This window comes from Microcaecilia unicolor, chromosome 2 (assembly GCF_901765095.1).
Source record: "Microcaecilia unicolor chromosome 2, aMicUni1.1, whole genome shotgun sequence".
NCBI lineage: Eukaryota > Metazoa > Chordata > Amphibia > Gymnophiona > Siphonopidae > Microcaecilia > Microcaecilia unicolor.
Window position 1 is genome coordinate 90,198,300 of NC_044032.1, and position 24,256 is coordinate 90,222,555.

The 24,256-nt window shown below is 42.4% G+C and overlaps 1 protein-coding gene across 1 annotated transcript in view; it reads left to right on the top strand.

The window, feature by feature from the left end:
* Positions 1 to 24,256, top strand: part of ITGA1 (integrin subunit alpha 1) — a 409,880-nt gene that overhangs the window by 165,366 nt on the left and 220,258 nt on the right. The window contains 1 exon segment of the mRNA XM_030193116.1: positions 18,454 to 18,581. Within this exon segment, the coding sequence (XP_030048976.1) occupies positions 18,454 to 18,581 (128 nt within the window).

Genomic DNA, 24,256 nt, shown 5'->3' on the forward strand with positions numbered 1-24,256 from the left:
TCTTGCTTGCTTCCAGGAAAGACTCCACGAAGAGAAGTTACTTCTTTCATTGGAGGAGGTTTGCCGTCTGGTGTGACAGCAAGACCCTAGATCCTCGCTCTTGTCCTACACAGACCCTGCTTGAATACCTTCTGCACTTGTCTGAGTCTGGTCTGAAGACCAACTCCGTAAGGGTTCACCTTAGTGCAATCAGTGCATACCATTACCAAGTGGAAGGTAAGCCGATCTCAGGACAGCCTTTAGTTGTTCGCTTCATGAGAGGTTTGCTTTTGTCAAAGCCCCCTGTCAAGCCTCCTACAGTGTCATGGGATCTCAATGTCGTTCTCACCCAGCTGATGAAACCTCCTTTCGAGCCACTGAATTCCTGCCATCCGAAGTACTTGACCTGGAAGGTCATTTTCTTGGTGGCAGTTACCTCGGCTCGTAGAGTCAGTGAGCTTCAGGCCCTGGTAGCCCAGGCCCCTTACACCAAATTTCATCACAACAGAGTAGTCCTCCGCACTCACCCTAAGTTTCTGCCAAAGGTTGTGTCGGAGTTCCATCTGAACCAGTCAATTGTCTTGCCAACATTCTTTCCCCGTCCTCATTCCTGCCCTGCTGAACGTCAGCTGCACACATTGGACTGCAAGAGAGCATTGGCCTTCTATCTGGAGCGGACACAGCCCCACAGACAGTCCGCCCAATTGTTTGTTTCTTTTGATCCCAACAAGAGGGGAGTGGCTGTAGGGAAACGCACCATATCCAATTGGCTAGCAGATTGCATTTCCTTCACTTACGCCCAGGCTGGGCTGGCTCTTGAGGGTCATGTCACGGCTCATAATGTTAGAGCCATGGCTGCGTCGGTAGCCCACTTGAAGTCAGCCACCATGGAGGAAATTTGCAAAGCTGCGACGTGGTCATCTGTCCACACATTCACATCTCATTACTGCCTGCAGCAGGATACCCGACGTGACAGTCGGTTCGGGCAGTCAGTTCTTCAGAACCTGTTTGGGCTTTAGGATCCAACTCCACCCCCCGAGGGCCCTGTTTGTTCTGTTCCAGGCTACACTCTCAGTTAGTTGGTAAATTTTTTAGGTCAATCTCAGTTATGTCCTCGCCGTTGCGAGGCCCTATTGACCAATGTTGTTGTTTTGAGTGAGCCTGGGGGCTAGGGATACCCCATCAGTGAGAACAAGCAGCCTGCTTGTCCTCGGAGAAAGCGAATGCTACATACCTGTAGAAGGTATTCTCCGAGGACAGCAGGCTGATTGTTCTCACAAACCCGCCCGCCTCCCCTTTGGAGTTGTGTCTTCCCTTGAAGTGTATTGTCTTGCTACATACTGGACTGGCCGGCTCGAGCCGGTTTCGGGCGGGAAGACGGCCGCGCATGCGCGGTGCGCGCGGGCGCGCGAGGGCTAGCAAAGGACTTTGCTAGTGAAGTTTCCGATTGGAGGGGCTGCCGTGGACGTCACCCATCAGTGAGAACAATCAGCCTGCTGTCCTCGGAGAATACCTTCTACAGGTATGTAGCATTCGCTATACGTGTGTAAATAGGAGTCCACCTAAGACCCACCCATTCTCTGCCCCTACATATGTCCCACTTGCAAATAATCACTATGTAAATTAAGAGGGTATTTGCAGAATAGCACATTGGTGTACTGCTGGTACCTATATGGGTTTGTGTGCACATATGCAGGCTAGTGCTAATATTCTGAACATTTGCATGGGTAATGCACACATAAATGTGGGCATCTAGTATATAGAATTGCAGTTGACTCTATGAAGTCCATTTTCAATAAGTTTTTTTTAATGTGGTTTTGTGATGGTGGGACCTTGGTTTCCTTTGTTGTTACACTTATACTCTCTCTCATATTTGGGGCTGCATTTTTTTCAATGGCATCTAAACTGAACTGCCTGTTATTGCAGTACCATGCTAACAAAAAGCATGAAAGCAAGTATGATGTTTACATCCAAACATCAAAGAGAGGTGCTCAAGACACTAAATGAAAGAGGAAATTTAGAAACTGAAGAACAAAATAACGGTCACAAGAGCCTTGTGCTTGCCAAATTATTTGAGCCTTTGTTTGATCATTGACTTCAACATAAACAGGATAAATCCGTCACAGCATGCAGGCAAATCTAGGAAGGACTAGCCACTGTTGGAGACAGGATACTGGACTCAATGGACCTTAGTGTGACTCGGCATGGCTTTTTTCCTTTTCTTATTTATTTATTTAGAATTTCAACTTATATACATATATATATATGTATAATAAGCAAAGGAAATGCTTTGCTAATGACATCAGAGAAATCATAACAAAAATAAAATCTGGACTACATCTGATGGAAACATGGGCCAACAATTTCAAACTGAAACTTAATAGAGAAAAAAAAACTAAATTTCTAATAATAACAAATCCTTATCATCCAACACATTCCAAAAACTTCTCCACTGACAATATAACCTACCCATTGGAGTCCAATCTGAAAATTCTAGGAGTAATAATTGATCAACAACTAACTATCATTTGAGCCACAAGTATCCAAAGTGGTGTCTAATATCTTCAAATCACTGTGGAAATTAAAAAGATTGAGACCATTCTTTCCAAACTTGGTCTTCAGGTCCCTAACACAATCACTAGTATTATCTAAATTCAATTGCAGTGCCATCTATGCAGGTCTAGAAACCTCATTAATCAGAAAACTACAACCTGCCCAGAACATGGCAACTCACCTTCTACTCCGAGCTTCCTGTTACTCTAAAGTGACCCCACTAGTACTAAAATTACATTGGCTTCCAATAAATTCACAGATCACATTCAAATTATGTGTATTCACTCATCAAATAATCTATGATCTGTCTCCATCTTATATGCAGAACCTTATTGAATTGCCGATGTGTAATGCTAAGAAATCCTCCAGAGATTTCCTTGTCTTACATTTCCTACACTGCAATAAAATTAAATATAAAACAATTCACTCTGCTGGATTGTCCTATCAATGTACTAAGAGATGGAACTCCCTACCTAAGCAATGACGTCATACAATTGAATATTTTATATTCTGTAAATTGCTATAAACATACTTGGTAAGATTGTTTATCATTGACAGCAGCAACCAATCCAATATGTAATGTACTATTTGTATATTCATGACTATATTGTACTTTATTCTTGCTGTTACAGTGTTTTCTTATATTTTGACTGTATAATTGATGCTATTTGGATTTCATAATATATGTTCTATGTAACTAGGAGTGGTTATCAAATGTTTCTGTTCAATGTTGAGCCACATAGAACCCAAACTTGTGTGGGACAATGTGGTATATAAATGTCATAAATAAAACAAATATCAGGAAATATCAAATTTCAAATATCACAAATATATCTATAGGAACCATCTAATCTCAGTGGATTCCAAAACCAACATCATTATCCAAAAGTCCACATCAAGGGAAGAAAACAAATACAATTATTTTATTATAAGAAAAAGAAAAATAAGAAAAACTAAGCAATAATGCTATCTAGTGAACCAATCAAACATAGCAAGTCCCTAGAACTAATGATTTTAACTTAATTTCATGATCCAGTACAAACCTTTCTAGAGGTCCAGGATCATAGAAAAATACTTCTTATCCTCTAGATGAACCAAACATCTGCTCTTAATAGCAAAACTTTTTTCCTATGTTCATGAGCAACATTCTCAAACTTTAATATTTATGCAGTAACTGTTCAGCAGAAATTAAAGTAAAGTAGGAAAATATTTTAAAAAACGCAGATTATTAACCCACAATCGATTTTAAAGTGTAGAGTCACTTGACTCTAATTTATGGTGCATAGTCAGACTATCCTTAACTGCTGAGACTTTCAAGGCTTACAAGACTAAGGTGTTAGTCTGACCCTACACTATCTTCATTTAAGCATCCAAACTAGTGATCTTAAACTACATTTCTGAAGTACAAGCAGCAAATGTAGAAGAACAAGTACATAATTGGGCAACCTTGCCTTTCAACATTTCCTCTGTTCTGGACACTTCTCGCCAGATATCAATTAAAGAGATCACTCCCTCATCCATGGTCTGCAAAGGATCTGCTAGAGTTGGATCAAAAGTCATCCGCTCTAAAATAATCAAGTTTGCTCTTGTAGCAACAGAAGGATTAGGCCCCACAAGCTCATCAGCCTTTTGCAACTCGTCGATATCAGCCGCTTGATGAGCAAAATCATCTGTTGGCTGTATAGGAGGGACACATGTCTCTGGAGTCAGACATGCCATCAGATGAAAGTACTCGCAGTTGGTGCAAATGTCATTAGATGTTTATTCGTTGTCCCTTTGACCTTAGGGGTAGATGTAACCTGCTTCTTTACCACTCCTTTACATTTCCCCTTACTGGAAAATTACAGGTAAAATTTCAAATAACTTCAAAGTACTTTGAAGTATTTTGAAGGGGCTTCAACATCCATGTGCCTTGGCACATAGCATAGATGTAACAGAGCAAGGGGGTGGAGCTGGATGGCTCACCAATCGCTAGGGAGCACTTTCTCACTAGCATCCTTTTCCTCCATGGGACACTACACATCTCCAGATTCACTCTTTCCCAGCTCTAAACTCAGTTCATAGGTCAGATGTACCGGAGCAAGGGGGTGGAACCAGATGGTTAATCAGTCAGGAGAGGGAAGCTGCGGGTACTTACTGCCGCATCTGCTGTTCCTGTGACGGGCCTGATGGATTGTTTCACTGTTCAGTTGACCATGTCTAGTGTGACTTCCTCGCGGGCGGAGGGAGCATTGAGAGAGGAATGGCTCCCTCTGCTAGAGGCTGATTTCACTTTCAGTCCAGAGATTCGGAGCCCACCGCTGATACTGGCTTCACTCAGCGCTGAGCAGAGAGTACTCTCTCTGCCTGGTCAGGCTATTGAGGGCCCTTCAGTGGCACCTGCTCTATCAACTGGGATAAGGCTCTAGCTGCGTCTTCTACTGTCAGCAGCAGTTAGGACTGCTGTTCTGGCTTAATTATCTGTGTAAATGTGTTGTTAAACTTAACTCTGTTTATTTTCTTTGACCTGGAACATTTGAAATCTTTTTTGGAATCTAAATCTTTTCCTAAGGTTACTGTTCCTCCTCTTGCCTTGTCTACATCCACTCCATGAAAAAAATAGAAATAGATATATGTGATGGATAATTTCTCTCTTGTCTTTTCCTATTCGATATATTACATGATGTATTACCTTGTCTCCTCTTCCTCTATGGATTAGGTTGGTGGATTAATGGAGTATTTTTCCTTCATTTTATTTTGTGTGGTATAATTGTATAATTTTATGTATTGATCTGTTTATTTTCTGTTACAAGATTGTATCTTGGAATTATATAAAATACTTTATTTAAAAAAAAAAACAAGATTACAAGCTAATTTATTGAAAGCAGAAATAGTTTGTAAACCTATTAAAGAAAATGGTGATGTGGGGGAGGAGGTTGCTGTGCTATACCATTCTATGCTGTGCTATATAATTTATTATATTCCGCTAAATTCCATTCAGATTCAAAGCATATCCCATTTATAAGAAGTCCTACATTTTAGGAGAAGTACAATAAGAAAATTAGCAGATAAAGTCAACTAAATCTCCAGTCCTCTTGTTAAAGAAGTAAGTTTTTAGAGTTGGTAAATACTGCAGCACATAAATGAGAATTAACCAGGGTTCAGTTCAGATTTTCACAAATCCAGTCCGTTTCAGAGGATCTGGTGCAGGTTTCCCTGGGATCAAAGTTTCAGGTTTCTTTATTACTTGTTATACCACCCATCGGGGTCCATCTGAGCGGTTTACACATATGTATAAAATTTATGATAGAAACATGACGGCAGATAAAGGCCAAATGACCCATCCAGTCTGTCCATCCTCTGTAACCACCAATTCTACCTGTTCCTAAGCGATCCCACATGCTTATCCCATGCCTTTTAAAATTCTGGAACAGTCCTAGACTCCACCACCTCCACCGGGAGGCCATTCCACGCCTCCACCACCCTTTCTGTGAAATAATACTTCCTTAGGTTACTCCTAAGCCTATTCCCTCTTAACTTTGTCATATGCCCCCTCATTCCAGAGCTTTCCTTCATTTGAAAAAGGCTCTCTTCCTGTACATAAATGGCCTTGAGATATTTAAACGTTTCTATGATGTCTCCTCTCTCCCTCCTCTCTTCCAGCGTATACATGTTGAGGTTCATAAGCCTGTCCCTATAATTTTTGCATTCAAGACTGTTTAATAATTTCGTAGCTGCCTTCTGCACCGACTCCATCCTGTTTATATCTTTCCTTAGGTGCAGTCTCCAGAACTGCACGCAGTACTCCAAATGGGGCCTCACCAGAGACTTATACAACGGCACTATCACCTCCTTTTTCCTGCTGGTCATGCCTCTCTTTCTGCACCCAAGCATCCTTCTGGCTTTGGCTGTCGCTTTTTCTACCTGTTTGAAAGCTTTAAGGTCATCAGACACAATCACCCCCATGTCCCGCTGTTCCTTCGCACACTGAAGCACTTCACCCCCTATACTGTACCGTTCCCTTGGATGTTTGTGACCCAAATGCATGACCCTGCATTTTTTGGAATTAAACTTTAGTTGCCAAATATCAGTCAATTCCTCTAGCTTCGCTAGGTCCTTCCTCATGTCATTCACACCCTCCAGGGTGTCCACCCTGTTGCAGAGTTTAGTATCATCCGCAAAGAACTGTACCGTTCCCTTGGATGTTTGTGACCCAAATGCATGACCCTGCATTTTTTGGAATTAAACTTTAGTTGCCAAATATCAGTCAATTCCTCTAGCTTCGCTAGGTCCTTCCTCATGTCATTCACACCCTCCAGGATGTCCACCCTGTTGCAGAGTTTAGTATCATCCGCAAAGAGACAGACCTTTCCAGACAGCCCCTCCGCACTCACCTCACCTCACAACATAACACAAAAAACTTCTCCACCATAATCACACCATACTGTTCTCTTCCTGGCTCACAAAACTTGAAAATTCTTGGAGTCACCATTGATCGAATCCTCACTCTCGATGCCCACGTGAAAAACACGACGAAAAAGATGTTCTACTCCATGTGGAAACTTAAGAGTAAAACCTTTCTTCCCGAGATACATCTTCCGTACTCTGGTACAGTCAATGGTAATAAGCCATCTGGATTACTGCAACGCACTATACGTGGGCTGCAAAGAACAGATTATCAAAAAACTACAAACTGCCCAGAATACTGCCGTCAGACTCATATTTGGAAAAACTAAATATGAAAGTGCAAAACCCTTAAGAGAGAAGCTCCACTGGCTCCCACTGAGGGGAACGCATTACGTTCAAGATCTGCACGATTGTACACAAAATCATTCATGCAAACGCCCCAATCTACATGCTAAACCTTGTGGACCTACCTCCAAGAAATGCCACAAGATCATCCCGCAAATTTCTCAACATACACTTCCCCAGTTGTAAAGGACTAAAATACAACCTGATGAGTACTAAGATGGCTGACAGGTAGGGAGCCCAGAAACAAGCTCCTGAGACCTCGAGGGACTGGGCCCACACAATCCATACGGGCGACCCTCCTACAGGTCCGGAACGGATCGGAGATATCTCCTAACCGACTGGGAGAGGACGCGACCGCAGCCGTGACCACATTGGCTCCACGGGTCCTGTGCACGGGTGAGCGACCCGGAGCCGACTACCACGGACTGGGGCGAACGCTGAACAAGCCAGGGAAGGCTGGATCACAGCCGCAACAGCCCCACAAGTCCCATGCACATGAGGACGAGCCGCGGCTGATCGCGTCGGGCGACCCCTCCAGCCCGTGGCGCGGCGGAAGTCCTGAAGCGGCCGGTTGAGTGAGCGATCCCGGGGCGGACTGCCTCGTGGCCTAGCCGAGCAGAGGACCGAGACCTCATGGCCCGACCCAGCTGATCGGGTGATCTAGCGGAACTCATAACTAAACTGGATGACCGGCGAATCGCTGGAACCACGGAGCTCGACCGTCGCGAGGCACACCACCCAAGCGAGGAGCAGACCAAGAGGACCCGAGTTGCTGAGTGAGACCAACGACCAGGCCGCGGAGAAGTACCCAGCACCGGCCAGAGCAGCGCTGAGAGCGACCAAATGATGAAACTGTGAGAGGATCGGCTCACATCGATCGCCCCGGATGCACTGGAGACCAGATAAGAGCTGCTGCTAAGCTGCCTGTGACTTTACCTGCTCGCCTTTGCTAGCATAAACGTTCTAATTGTAACACATGCTAAGTGCCTTACATATTGCCTGCTTCTAAACCTTGCTTCTAGCTGCATAAACTTCTAAACGCATATTGCCTTGCTTCTTTGCTAGCATAAACGTTCTAATTGTAACACATGCTAAGTGCCTTACATATTGCCTCCTTCTAAACCTTGCTTCTAGCTGCATAAACTTCTAAACGCATATTGCCTTGCTTCTAAGCCTTGCTCTAACTGCATAACATCTAAACGCTTCAAGTACCTGTACTACAATCGAATGCTGTACCTTTTATTTAAATGCTAAATGTTCTCTAAGTTTAGGTTGAGCGCCATATTTTATTGATCTAACCATTACTAAGGAACAATTGATAAGACTGTTGATGTAATACTGATATCACCTACACTACCCTATACTCACACGAACGCCGTTCACTAAAATCCAAAATGAACACCAACAGGCTACTAATAATAATCTATTTCATTCCCATAATCTACCACGCAAGGACCACCCCCAACACCAACAACAACCCAACCATAATTCACCAACTCAATGTACAACCTATCAACAACCCACCAGACCAAAAATACAACAGCCAACCAAAAAGAAAAATTTCCACATACAAACACCACCAACAGAAAAATGAAAGAAAAAACAATGACAAATTCAAATACCGAGAAAATAGACAACTAATCAAAATAAACACATTAAACCTCCCAACAGAACCATACCGCTCAATCCGAATAGGATACATTAACGCTAGATCAGCAGTAAGCAACGCAGTAGACATAATTGACTGGATCACCATAGAGAAATTAGACATTCTATTCATCACGGAAACATGGTTCCACGGCCCAACTGACGCCGCCATCATAGAGACATGCCCACCAGAATACAAAATTTCCCACTGGACAAGAAAGGGAAAAAGAGGAGGCGGAATAGCCATAATTTACAAATCCGAGTTCACCATCACAACCACTGGCGAATCCACCTCACCACAACTCGAAATCGCCTCAACAAGAATCATTCATCCGAACCAACAAGGATACCTCGATGCAATCTTATTCTACAGACCACCAGGAAAATGGAAAGACTCACAAATGCAACTCATGGACTTAATCTCGAATACATGTGTCGCTGCCTCAAACATCCTCATAATAGGAGATATTAACCTTCACCTCGAAGACAATACCTCAACAGGCACACAAGAATGCAAAGAATTCCTAAATCTCTGGGATTTACACGCACCTAATACACAACCAACACACGAAAAGGGACACACACTAGACATCATTACACACAAATTCGACTCGGACTCAACTCTCCTATTTACAGACACAAGATGGACACCCACACCATGGACAGACCACCATAAAGCACATGTCTCCCTCCTCTGGCGAAAAATACACAAAAACACAGTCAACAAACATGAACGAACAACATACACCACGAGAGGAAAAATTGAACCCACAACTTTCTGGCAACAGGTCTACCAAAATGAATGGCCAACAAATACAGACACCATACAATTCCTCCAAGAATGGGACAACATATGTAAGACAACATTAGACACAATCGCCCCATTCCAAACCAGAACATCACACAGAAAAAAATCAAATCCATGGTTCACCGAAGAGCTGAAAGAACTCAAAACACAAGTCAGAAAACTAGAACGCGCATGGAACAAAAAGAAAGATGAACACACACTGAATGCCTGGAAATCACTTCAGAGGAAATACAAATACACTTATAAAACTGACTAAAAGACTATACTATAAAACACTGATTAGACCAAACTACAAAGACACACACAAACTCTTCTACCTTGTAAATAAACTGCTAGACACCACACCAGTTACAAACAATAGCAAAGATACACCAGGGGTCGACGACCTCGCGAAATACTTCAAGGAGAAAATTATACAACTACGACTTAAAATACCCACCAGCCCTATTGAATATGCCACACTCCTAAATTGCCTAGACCCAGAAGACGGAATATACCCAGCAGACAGGATTTGGACCGAATTCGAATCACTGTCAGAAGACCTCATCTTTAAAACTCTCAAAAGATTCGCCAAATCCCAATGCAAACTAGACGTTTGCCCAAGCAACCTCATGAAATCAGCTCCTCAACAATTCATAGCAGACCTAACGAACCACTTAAATTTCATGCTACAAAACAGACTTTTCCCAAAGGAAAAAGGAAAAATTTTACTCACCCCAATACCCAAAGACACAAAGAAAAACGCAAGCGAAATAACCAACTACAGACCAGTTGCTTCTATACCACTAATAACCAAAATAACAGAAGGAATGGTAACCAAACAACTCACAAATTATCTTGACAAGTTCTCAATACTACACAACGCCCAATCAGGATTCCGGTCAAATCATAGCACAGAAACAGTACTAACCACCCTACTGACCAAATTCAAGCAAATGATCGCAACCGGCACCAATATACTCCTCCTACAATTTGACATGTCAAGTGCCTTTGATATGGTTGACCACGGAATCTTATTACACATACTTGAATATTTTGGCATCGGACGCAACGTCCTAAATTGGTTCAAGGGGTTCTTAACTTCACGCTCATACCAAGTCACATCAAACTCAATCACGTCTGCCGCATGGACACCTGAGTGCGGAGTACCGCAAGGATCCCCCCTCTCACCAACAATTTTCAACCTACTGATGACTCCACTGGCAAAACTTCTATCAAATCATAACCTTAACCCTTACATATATGCCGATAATGTAACGATATATATTCCTTTTAAACAAGACATTAGTGAAATCTCCAATGAAATCAACCAAAGTCTACACATCATGAATACCTGGGCAGATGCATTCCGACTGAAACTGAATGCAGAAAAAACTCAATGCCTCATACTAACCTCCCAATACAACATGACCAAATTCACCGCTATCAACACACCTAAACTAAATCTACCAATATCAGAAAATCTAAAAATCCTTGGAGTCACAATTGATCGCCACCTAACACTTGAGACTCACGCGAACAACACAACAAAAAAAATGTTCTACTCCATGTGGAAACTGAAAAGAATAAAACAATTCTTTCCAAGATTTGTCTTTTGCAACCTAGTGCAATCACTTGTACTCAGTCACCTGGATTACTGCAACTCAATATATGCAGGCTGCAAAGAACAAATACTGAGAAAACTTCAAACAGCCCAGAACACAGCAGCCAGACTTATCTTCGGAAAACCAAAATACGAAAGTGCAACACCCCTACGTGAGAAACTACACTGGCTCCCGCTCAAGGAACGTATTACCTTTAAAGTCTGCACGCTAGTTCACAAAATCATTCACGGTGAAGCCCCTGCTTACATGTCTGACCTAATAGACCTGCCACCTAGAAATGCCAAAAGATCATCCCGAACCTTTCTCAACCTCCACTTTCCTAAGTGCAAAGGCATAAAGTACAAAGTACTACAGTGGTGGAAATAAGTATTTGATCCCTTGCTGATTTTGTAAGTTTGCCCACTGACAAAGACATGAGTAGCCCATAATTGAAGGGTAGGTTATTGGTAACAGTGAGAGATAGCACATCACAAATTAAATCCGGAAAATCACATTGTGGAAAGTATATGAATTTATTTGCATTCTGCAGAGGGAAATAAGTATTTGATCCCCCACCAACCAGTAAGAGATCTGGCCCCTACAGACCAGGTAGATGCTCCAAATCAACTCGTTACCTGCATGACAGCTGTCGGCAATGGTCACCTGTATGAAAGACACCTGTCCACAGACTCAGTGAATCAGTCAGACTCTAACCTCTACAAAATGGCCAAGAGCAAGGAGCTGTCTAAGGATGTCAGGGACAAGATCATACACCTGCACAAGGCTGGAATGGGCTACAAAACCATCAGTAAGACGCTGGGCGAGAAGGAGACAACTGTTGGTGCCATAGTAAGAAAATGGAAGAAGTACAAAATGACTGTCAATCGACAAAGATCTGGGGCTCCACGCAAAATCTCACCTCGTGGGGTATCCTTGATCATGAGGAAGGTTAGAAATCAGCCTACAACTACAAGGGGGGAACTTGTCAATGATCTCAAGGCAGCTGGGACCACTGTCACCACGAAAACCATTGGTAACACATTACGACATAACGGATTGCAATCCTGCAGTGCCCGCAAGGTCCCCCTGCTCCGGAAGGCACATTGACGGCCCGTCTGAAGTTTGCCAGTGAACACCTGGATGATGCCGAGAGTGATTGGGAGAAGGTGCTGTGGTCAGATGAGACAAAAATTGAGCTCTTTGGCATGAACTCAACTCGCCGTGTTTGGAGGAAGAGAAATGCTGCCTATGACCCAAAGAACACCGTCCCCACTGTCAAGCATGGAGGTGGAAATGTTATGTTTTGGGGGTGTTTCTCTGCTAAGGGCACAGGACTACTTCACCGCATCAATGGGAGAATGGATGGGGCCATGTACCGTACAATTCTGAGTGACAACCTCCTTCCCTCCGCCAGGGCCTTAAAAATGGGTCGTGGCTGGGTCTTCCAGCACGACAATGACCCAAAACATACAGCCAAGGCAACAAAGGAGTGGCTCAGGAAGAAGCACATTAGGGTCATGGAGTGGCCTAGCCAGTCACCAGACCTTAATCCCATTGAAAACTTATGGAGGGAGCTGAAGCTGCGAGTTGCCAAGCGACAGCCCAGAACTCTTAATGATTTAGAGATGATCTGCAAAGAGGAGTGGACCAAAATTCCTCCTGACATGTGTGCAAACCTCATCATCAACTACAGAAGACGTCTGACCGCTGTGCTTGCCAACAAGGGTTTTGCCACCAAGTATTAGGTCTTGTTTGCCAGAGGGGTTAAATACTTATTTCCCTCTGCAGAATGCAAATAAATTCATATACTTTCCACAATGTGATTTTCCGGATTTAATTTGTGATGTGCTATCTCTCACTGTTACCAATAACCTACCCTTCAATTATGGGCTGCTCATGTCTTTGTCAGTGGGCAAACTTACAAAATCAGCAAGGGATCAAATACTTATTTCCACCACTGTACATGCATCAACCTTCTCCTACATGAGCACGCAACTCTGGAACACACTACCACGTAACCTGAGAACGATTTACGAATTAACCGACTTCCGCAAACGACTGAAGACCTATCTCTTTGAAAAAACGTACTGCAAGGATCAAAACACATGATCTCCATGCACACTAATAGAAACACATCTATACACTCCCTTCTGAATTCTCTTCCCCCGTACTCTCCTCACATTCACAATCAACCCACAGATAAATTGTTATACCCTAACGCTCTCCTGCTATTATCTGTTCACCCTACCATTCCTCAATGTCACATCCCACATTTTCTATGCCCCAAAGATGATTTTACCGAATTTGTCTCCTATAACTCTTCATAATGTAACCCATAATCATAATGTAACAAACTGTACCTCCATCATTTACAACGTATTGTAAGCCACACTGAACCCGCAAATAGGTGGGAAAATGTGGGATACAAATGCAATAAATAAATAAAATAAATAAAATACCTTCTCTTACATAAGCACGCAATTATGGAATGCATTGCCCACAACCCTGAGAACAATTGACGAAACAACTATCTTTCGCAAATCTCTGAAGACATATCTCATATCTACAATGAGAACCTATAGCCACACTAATCCACCTCACCAACTCAATCAGTTAAGAAAGCTCACCTTCTATAATTACCCTAATCACTCCCTTCCTTCTCCTTTCTTCCTTTACTTAATCTCTGCACAAAACTAAATGTATCTGTTAACCTGTAATGACAATGTTAACAAAATTATGTAAGCCACACTGAGCCTGCAAATAGGTGGGAAAATGTGGGATACAAATGCAATAAATAAATAAATAAATATCGCTCACAAAGACGTTAAAAAGAGCCGGCCCTAGGACCGATCCCTGCGGTACTCCACTGACGACATCCTTTTCTTCAGACCAAGCTCCATTAACCACTACCCTCTGTCTCCTACCATTCAACCAATTTTTAACCCAATCCGTTACTGTAGGTCCCATACCGAGGGCACTCAATTTATTTATCAGTCGCCTGTGCAGAACCGTGTCAAAAGCTTTGCTGAAATCCAAGTATACCACATCAAGCCCCTCCCACATGCAACTGTTTGGTCACCCAGTTGAAGAAGACAGTCAGATTCATCTGACACGACCTGCCACTGAAGCCATGCTGCCTCGGGTCCTGCATTCCATGTAGTTCAAGAAAGCTCACAATCCTCCTTTTTAGAAGTGTTTCCATTAGCTTACTCACCACCGAGGTCAGACTGACAGGTCTGTAATTCCCAACCTCCTCCTTACTTCCACTCTTGTGCAGAAGAACCACATTCGCCCTTCTCCAGTCCACCGGGACCACTCCAGTATCTAAGGAAGCATTGAAGAGGTCCATCAGCGGAGTCGACAGAACTTCTCCGAGTTCCTTAAGCACCCTCGGGTGTATCCCATCAGGCCTCATCGCTCTGTCTACTTTTCCACCCCTCCCCCCCTGCAGGGCGGGAAAGGATCAGAACTGATATCAGGAGAAAAGAGGGCCACACCGGCAAAAAAGCGGGCGTTCCCGCCATTTTAGCACGGGAAAAGACCGTTCAGGGAAGGGGAACTTCAGCACTTCCCTCCCCAGCGTTCAAACACGCCACCACACAAAGTCCCACTGCGGAGCATCTGCTACTGCAGCGGGAACAGCTTTCAAATGCCAGATTCACCCACATTAAAGCATGGTACCCCCACGCTGAAAAGAGAAAGGCAGGGCCTCACCGAACAGCAGGTATCTCCGGAGGAGAAGCAGAGTCCCACAGACGCAGCAGCCTGCTGCCTAACCGGCACACAAAATGAAAGCACAGCACTAAGACAGGGAAACCCTGTACTGCCCGGTCCTGTCAGAAATCTTCTGTTTCTTTTTCTTCTTCTTTTTTTTTTTTTAAACACCAAATGAAGGCAAAGGAGCTCTCTTGGGGTTTTTGATTTTTTTTTTTACTGGTGAGGAAGGCTAGAGCTCTAAAGACTGGGAGGCAAGCGGGGAAAGGGTGAAGCAGGGACCCAGAAGACTGAGTATGCCCCCAAAGTCGGCACCACCAGCCAGACACCCCCTAAACTCTACTGGCCCACAGGACCCAGGAGTATCCCCAACAGACAAATCCAGGAGCTGCTGAAGCGTCGTCCACCACCTGCTGGAGATAGAGATGTACTGAGGTGAAGGAGGAGCTGTCCGTCTGGTATCACTGCCTTCAGCTTTGTAATCTCTATCTCCACCTGCTGGTAGATGGACACAACCCACCAGTTCTTGGATTCATCTGCTGCATACGCTAAGGAAAGAAAGTTTTGCCAGTTGACCATATAGGCTCTATTTTCAAGATATGAATAGAATCATTTAAGGCACTTCCTGATATGCTGACATCAAGTCAAGTGAAAGAACGTGGACTGTTTTACCTTGATCTAATTAATACAAGATGAATGTGGTTATGCCTAGTAGTGTGGTCTCAGTATTATATTGTGGATGAAATTCAGTCTGATTCGGGTGAAGTGTATCAGTTTCTTTTTAAAGGAAATCTTGTAGTTGTGTTAGGACAGTGCTTTCTGCAATTTTCAGTATAAGTGGGAGATTCGAGATGAACCAATAATTTGTAGAGTTGGTCTAACTTTGAATCCTTGAATAATTTGTAGAGTTGGTCTGATGTTGGCTAATTTCTATGTTGAAGGCACTATTAGGCGTAGCAGAATATCAGCATGGATTTTAATTTATGCTGACGAGATGGGATCATGTGGTGGTGGTGTAATTTTTATTGTAGTCAGTATTTTGGAGATTGTATTGACTCCTGGAGCAGTGAAGTTGGAAAGTCTGTTGCTTAAAGCAATATGATCCATGTTAGTGGATTGATGCAAAGGCTTAGTATGGGTTGATCCAAATGTTCCCTGAAGGGCAAGTATTTTGTTTTGAAAAGTAGTAGCAAGATCCTGAGCTGATGGAGGTACAGTAGCATTTCCTGTTAAACTTGGAAGGGCCATCAGCAATTTCAGTGTTTTATATAATTTAAAGAATGTGACGCCTTTGCAATTTGCATCAAGTAGTATTTGTGTTTGGCTGTTATAGTAGCAGTGGGTGTATTCTTTATGATGAGTGAGGAACCCTTACAGATTTTTCGCCATTCTCATTCGGCGAGTCATAGTTGACATCTCAATAAATGCAGACCTTCATTATACCAGGGTTCTCAGTCCCTAATATAGATGGTGTGGGTGTGTAAAGGAGCCTAAGGTATTATATACCTTGCTTAGGGAAGTATCCCATAGATTGGCTTGTTCATCTAGTGTACGAGAGGAAAATTGGGTTGTCAAAGGTTCTAGAATGTTTTGGAAAAACTGAGGAGTAAGTTGACTTACTTCACTGAACTAAAGTTTCTTTTGATGAGATGTTCTTTTAATGTGTGGGACAGGGCATTGGAATCCAATAAGGGTGTGGTCAGGCTAGGGTATAGTGTGGATGTGGAAGGATTCTGATTTTATTTCACTAGCATATAACACACAAATTATTTATTCTTTCAAAAAGTACAAAGACTAGGGGAAACAACATGAAGTTACATAAGTAGCACATTTAAAATGGGAGAAAATATTTTTTTTCACTCAACATAAGCTCTGGAATTCTTTGCTGGAGCAAGTGTTAAAAGCAGTTAATGTGGTGGGATTTTAAAAAAGGTGTGGACAAATTCCTGGAGGAAAAGTCTTTAAACTGTTGTTAAGGAAGACTTGGGGAAATCCATTGCTTATCCCTAAGATTAAGTAACATAGCATCTTGTCACTTTTTGGGACTCTGCCAGGTAGTTGTAACCCGAACTGGCCACTGTTGGAAACAGGTTACTGGGCTAGATGGACCATAGTCTGATCCACTAGGGTAACTCTTATGTTCTTATACAGAATAATGCATTTTTCTCTTGGAACTCTGGTAAATCTGAAAAATTTCTTATACCTGAACTAGACTGAAATCCAACTGGTTCAGCTTAGAATTGTACTGCCTCACATCCCTAATTTGTTGTGGCTTTCTGTGATATATATTTGTGGAGCCACATGCTTCTGAGGAAGCAGAAACAAGCTGTAAATGTGGAAGAGGGCTAAGGATGACGTCTGTGGGTCCACCACAAAGGATAATTGGAAATATATTTAAAACCATTTTTCTGGGTTGTAAAACCTTCTACCTGAATAAATGTTGCTGAACGAGATGCAGCTATTCAGAGGCATTATCTGGATAGTGGTGCTGAATATCGTTACAGACCACTGAATATCATTACAGACCACTGTGACACTATCTGGATAGTGCTGGGACAGTCTGGGGGAGACCAAAGTTTATCAGGTGATTTTCAACACCAGTACCCAAGTAGCTATCAGGATAACTTAGTACAGCAGAAAAGCTGTATATCAAGAATCAAATAAACGTAAACACACTAAACATAATTATAGCCATATAAGCTGTCCGGATAAAGTTGAATTTCATCACCACTAAGATAGTAGTAGGCACTCACTGCAACACCCGGATATTCAGCAGCAGCCACTATCTAGGTACTGACACTGAGTATCCGGATATTCATTTCCATGGTGGCCAGCAATTAAAAAAAAGAAAAAAAAAGCAAACCAATCACTGCCTGCTTAATACTGGACCCAATCCCCCCCCCCCCCCCCCCCCCCCCAGTATTTAGCCAGTGGCAGTGAGCGTTTTGCTGTCCAGGCTTCAGCATGGAATATCCATTTTATTTTATTTTTTTTTGGGGGGGGGGGGCAGCTAACCCATAGCTGGACTAAGTCAGTATTCATCCCTTGACTGCATAAGACAAACCACTTAAAGATTGGACTGCTATTTAGTGACCCAATTTTAAGCAGTTTACTTACACGGTGAGGGGCTGAATATTGGCACTTAACCCAAGTTAGCTGCTTTAGAATTTGGCATTGATTGGTCATTTTCAGTGAAGATAACCGATTAAGTGACATTATAGATTTTACTGGGATCCATTGTTTTCTTTAAGGTTTCTGTCATGATGTCTTACTAATTACATACTGGAAAATAATAAGGGTCTGCTGCAAACTGTTTGTATCAGTAACAGTAGCTGTTTTAGACATATCCATTTGTTAACCTTAATTTAAAAGTGATTTTCATTTTTTCTGCTGCTCTTGAGAACACTACTTACTGTATAATTGCACTTAATGTTATAGAATGCAGCACAGAACTGGATATTGTCATAGTACTTGATGGCTCAAACAGTATATACCCATGGGAGAGTGTGACTGAATTTCTGAGGAGGCTTCTAGAAAAAATGGATATAGGCCCAAAACAAACTCAGGTAAGATTAATTACATTTATGATATCTAGTTTGCTGGATTGTGTATAATAAATGTTCTCTCTTTCTAGAGGAACACGTCACGGGTGCCCCCTATCATCCTTGCTTTTCAATCTAGCCTTGGAACCACTGGCAATTGCATTAAGACATTCTACTCAAATCAAAGGCATCACAATCAAACAAGAACAGGCCAAGGTGTCCTATATGGGGATAATATGGTGGGACCAGTTTTGGGACACAAGACTTCGTATTTGTAGCTCAGCATCTTTATGTCCATCCTCATTATTTCCCACAGGGCTTTAAGGTCTTCTGTTAAATTGGCAATTAACATATAACACCAGATTCCACTTGTTGGCACTGTAAGAAACATCCTGGAACACTTTTATACATGTTTGAATGCTGTTCTCTAACTCTCTACTGGATAAATGTTTGGTTAACTGTTCAGGAAATATGTGATATTGAGGAATCTCATTCTTCGGCTATAATCTTTTGGAAATCGATAGCTTTGCCATCTCTTACAGATAAACATATTGCTAAACTATGAAATATATTGCTTATGTTAGCTTTAAAGGTAATATTTTCATCATGGAAATCTGATGTCAATATCACTTTTAATCATTGGTGGAATCTGGATTACTTTACCCACAAATTTGAAACTGAGTATCTTTGATGTCTATTCCATTGTGAGGAAGAAGGTTTGATAACCCCTGGATTCTTAGGTACATACACACATGTAAATGTGACTTGCTACTTTTATTATTTGATTGGTTCATTTACATATTTTGTATGAGGCTGTCTTTTTTTCCTCTTTTAAATTACTGCTATTATATGTAATCAGGTTAATACACTTGTATAATATATGCTGGGCTTCATTAAAAAAAAAAAAAAGCAGCAGTCCCGGCACAGAACCCTGGGGAACCCCACTGTATACCCTTCTCCATTGAGAATACTGACCATTTAACTGTACTCTGTTTTCTATCTTTTAACCAGTTTTTAATCCACAATAGGACATTATCTCCTATCCCATTACTCTCCATTTTACAAACAGGACCCTAGCTGAAATGGGCTGTATTTCGCCTGTGCTGTGTCAGGGCGTGGTCCTGGCTAAATGCCACAGCTTCTTACTTCATTATTTCTTATTAGTCGTTCTGAAGTCCACTTTAGAGTAATACATTTTTAATGGTGGTACCTATTGAAGTGTTTTCTAAGTGCTGGGTTTGTGAATTTATTTTGTAATACTACCTCTGCTGAATGAAATATTAGGATCAGCAATTATTGTAAAGTTGATATAAGAATGTAAAAAAATTGTGTTGTTCAAATTTTATATACATTGATATCTGAAATTAATCAAAAATATTCTGAAAACCAGCCAAAAAAGTCTGAAATTAATCTGAAAATTAACCAAAATATTTTTCTTTGCGTGTCCCTAGAAGTTTCTGAAAAAGAGGAACATAGATCACTGTTACAACAAGGCAATAACATGAGAACTTGTGTAGAATGTAATTTTTCAGCTTTTGCTACAAAGCACTTATATACTTTTTAGAGATCTTTAGCTGAAGTACTGCAACATCAGCTCTTAGTGTCGCTCCTCCTGCCATGATCCTTTCACCCTTCTCTGCTGTATCAGTGTCTGTCTCTTACTTCTACCTAGCTATTTTCTCCAGCCAAGGAAAATATTGGCAGACCCACATATTTGCATTGCAGCAAACATCTTACTCATCTATTCAGGTACAAAGGTTAAGAAGACTTCAGTTTGATAAAAATCCTGCATTTTAGCAGGTCGAAGGAGCATTTGATCAGGAGCCCGATGGAGTGATGAGTATAACTTACTGCTTTTTGTATGGGAAAGATCAGAGGAAGGGAATATCAATAAAGGCTAATAGAGGGCAGCCACATTAACCAGTAAAAGCTAGAAGCTGTATTTATGAGGATATCACTAGCACCAAAGAGGGGTTTCAGTCCTTAACTATGAGAATTCCTTGGCCTTCATCCTCAGAACCATATTTTTCTAAGTAAAGAGAGGAGAATTGTCCCTTCTTTTCTTATCCTTACTGTTTTGGCCTTCAGTACTTTGTTTTTGCTTTCACCCAAAATCTGGTGCTCTAGGTGACCTCCTAGTTGACCTAATGGTAACACTGGCCCTGCTGCCTCAAAATCAATTACTTGACCATCGTCCAAGTTATTTGTGAATTGGATTGTCTGTAGCTAATAGTTATTGATCTCTTGGTTTACCTAGTCTACCCAGCTATCTCTGCCTAATGAGACAACATAATCTTCTTCCTTTTTGACTTATCTGTCTTTTTTTTTTATGTTTCAACGTTTTTATTGATGATGAAATAATATGGCTTAACAGATACCACAAAATATAAAACTGCAACAGTACAGTGGAATTTAACATATAAATTTGAACAGACCATCATCAAATTTTTATGTACTTCCCCCCCCCCCCCCCCACACTCCCTACCCTTTTTTCCATCCTCCCTCCCCCCTTAGTTCTATGTATGCCAATCAATATTGGGGATAGTGGGTTTAAACATTCAGACCGTGTGTACTACCCAGGCAGCTCACAAGAGATTAAGGAGCAAACTTCGCCCCCGTGGGCTAAGTCCTTGTATACATCGGCCCCATATGGACATGAACTGTTTTTTTCTTTTCGGGGTTCCCTTCGCCTCTCTGGCTTCCCAAGTGGCCAACTCATGTATCTGGTTCCTCCAGTGCCAATACACCGGTGGATCCGGGTCTATCCACTTCTGTAGAATAGTCTTACGTGCCACTAAACATACCTTGCGACACCAAACTCTATTTCATTTCGCCTGGGTCGCAAAAGCTGCTTGTGTGTCTAAGACATAATGATCCCAGGTGCCACCTGCTGAGACCTGTGTTATTTTAGTCAGATAACTCTGGATTTGTCTCCAAAAGGCACGTGCCCTTGGGCAGCCCCAAAATGCATGGTATAATTTATGAGGCACATGATTGCATTTTACACATCTAGTATCATTTGTGGCCCTCATATGTCCCCATTGTTGCCCTGACATATATGCCCGCATAACTACCCGATATCCACACTCTCTCAATCTCTCATCTATGGTGAGTGATGGAAAGCGTCTCAGCGTCTCAGCGTTGCCCCAATGTCCCATCCTCTTAATGACTTCCCTGAATCTCTTTCCCATCTTTGTGTGATATATCCTAAATTATTTCGGGGATGGTGTGACACTAGTGCTCTGTATAGGGTTGAAACTGTCATTCCCGCTATCTCTAGATTTTGAAAAAAAGTGCTTACCAGATGTCCAAGTTTCAGTCTTAGGGCATGTTGGTTTAGATGTAGAATGTAGTGCTTAACCTGAGCATAGGCTTAGCGGTCTCCCCAGGTGTTCCCTATCTTATCTCGTAGTTCCTCAAATGTTAGTAGGTTCCCTTCTGGTCTCATCAGGTCCTCCACCCGTGTGATTCCTTTATTTCCCCATCTTATAAATGTAGCATTACTCTGCCCTGGCTCAAAGTTTGGGTTTCCTCTGAGTGCTAACAGTTCCGATGTTGCTGGTGTGCCTCCCTGGTTGATAACCAGCCTTCTCCAAGCCACGAGCATGGGTTGTAACAGCCGACAACGTTTAAACTGGGTCGGAATCTGCCTCTGATCGAGATGTAGGAGGGTAAGGACATCATAGGGGGCAAAATATTCTCGCTCCACCTCTAGTGGCGTAAATATATTTGTTTGGCCTATCCAATCTCCTACATGTCTCAGCAGGCAAGCCTGGTTATATAAAGCTATATCAGGCAATCCCAGTCCCCCCCCCCCCCCCCGGTGCCAGCCCCCCAATAATGCTTTAAACTGCATCTTGGGCTTCTTTTTTCCCCAGCAGAATCTACTGAAAAGTTTTGTGATTTTCGCTAAATCTTTTCGTCGTAGTCAAATGGGGAGCGTTTGCATGAGATATAACCACTTAGGAAATATCACCGTTTGGATTAGATTTATCCTGCCCCTCAAGGACAGCGGTAGGCCGTCCCACCCCTCTAATTTGGTTCTTGTCCCTTCTAACAAAGTGGTAACGTTTAAGTCATGCAGTTTCTCCAATTCCATAGTCAGTTTTATCCCTAGGAATTTAAAAGATCCTTCCGCCCAGCTTAGTGGAAAACTTTGATCCCATAGTGATTTCACTGTCGCTGAGGAAGCTAAGGCTTCCGACTTTGTCAAATTCAAGCTAAATCCTGCATAGTCGCCGTATTCTTTCATCAATTCCATGAGTACCGCAAAAGATGACCGGGTTCTGTCAATAATACCAACAGGTCGTCCGCAAAAGCCGCTATTTTAAATACGGTCTGACCCACTCGAACACCCTGCACTGTTGGGCTAGCCATTATATCTCGAATCAGCGGGTCCAGTGACAATACAAAGAGTAACGGGGATAAGGGGCACCCTTGTCGGGTTCCTCGGCATATCGGGAACTCCTCTGATTCCATCCCATTAACCTTCACCCGTGCTTTTGGGTTACAATAGAGAGCCCGGACCGCTGACAGAAATCTACCATCAAACTGTCTTTTTTTTTTTTTTTTTAAGTTGTCCTAAGCATGTTTGAGATCAGCCACTGTTTAGATATTATCACTTCTGCTGGCAGGTTATTTTAAGTGTCTGCTGTATTCTCAGAAAAGCAGTATTTCCAATTCTAAGCGTGTGCTTTGTTTCTCTGTTAACTGTGATTGCACTAAGTATTTAACACGCTTTCTTTAGTCCAATGTTCCATTTAAGCTGTGCGGGAATCCTCCACCTACATTCCTGCATGTGGTGGTGCTGTTCAGTATTGCATTTTCAATAGCAAGAGACAGGCAAACGGGCAAGTTCTGCAGGACTCCAGAAGTACTATTTGTTCCTAGTGATTGAAAACATGATATTGAACCATCACAATGCAGTTGGAGGACTCCCACACAGTTTAGAGGGAACATTGGTCTACTCCTGTCCACACATCTATTCCTCTGATTGAATACCCTGCTAGAATTATCTTCCACTTTTTCTGGTGTCCTCTTCCTCTGTTCTTGAATTGCCTTTTGCATTGGCCTAGCTCTACTATTAATACCTCTATGACACTTTCCTATACAGGAAACTGAGCAGTAATATCATTCATGGAAATGTCTCTGAGTCATGATTTGTACCCTGCTTGATCCCACTGTAATCCATCTGCTCCTTGTCTTTGGGATCCTCAAGTGGGTGTTAAGGGGCTGACTTGGTGGACTGTGAATATGAGGAAGGAGTTAAATCAATTTCAACCATGGCCATAGTTTAACCAGTATATTGCACCTTAATTTGGCATTTACTGAAACCTTTCTAGGGTCGTAGTATAAAGAATATGTAAGTATTTAATATCAATCTCCTTTCCCAATTTCTAAGAAATCTATGTTTGTTTACCCTGAACCTTCCTATTTTTGTGGCTTTAGTGGATAAGATAAATGCTGCATTCTCCGAGGACAAGCAGGCTGCTTGTTCTCACTGATGGGTTGACGTCCTCGGCAGCCCCCTCCATCGGAAAGTTTACTAGCAAAGGCCTTTGCTAGTCCTCGCGCGCCCATGCGCACTGCGCATGCGCAGCCGTCTTCCCGCCCGAAACCGGCTCGAGCCGGCCAGTCTTCTTTCGTCCGCGCTCGGTACGGTCGTGTTACGCCGTTCGTGCCCCAGAGAGTCGACCTCG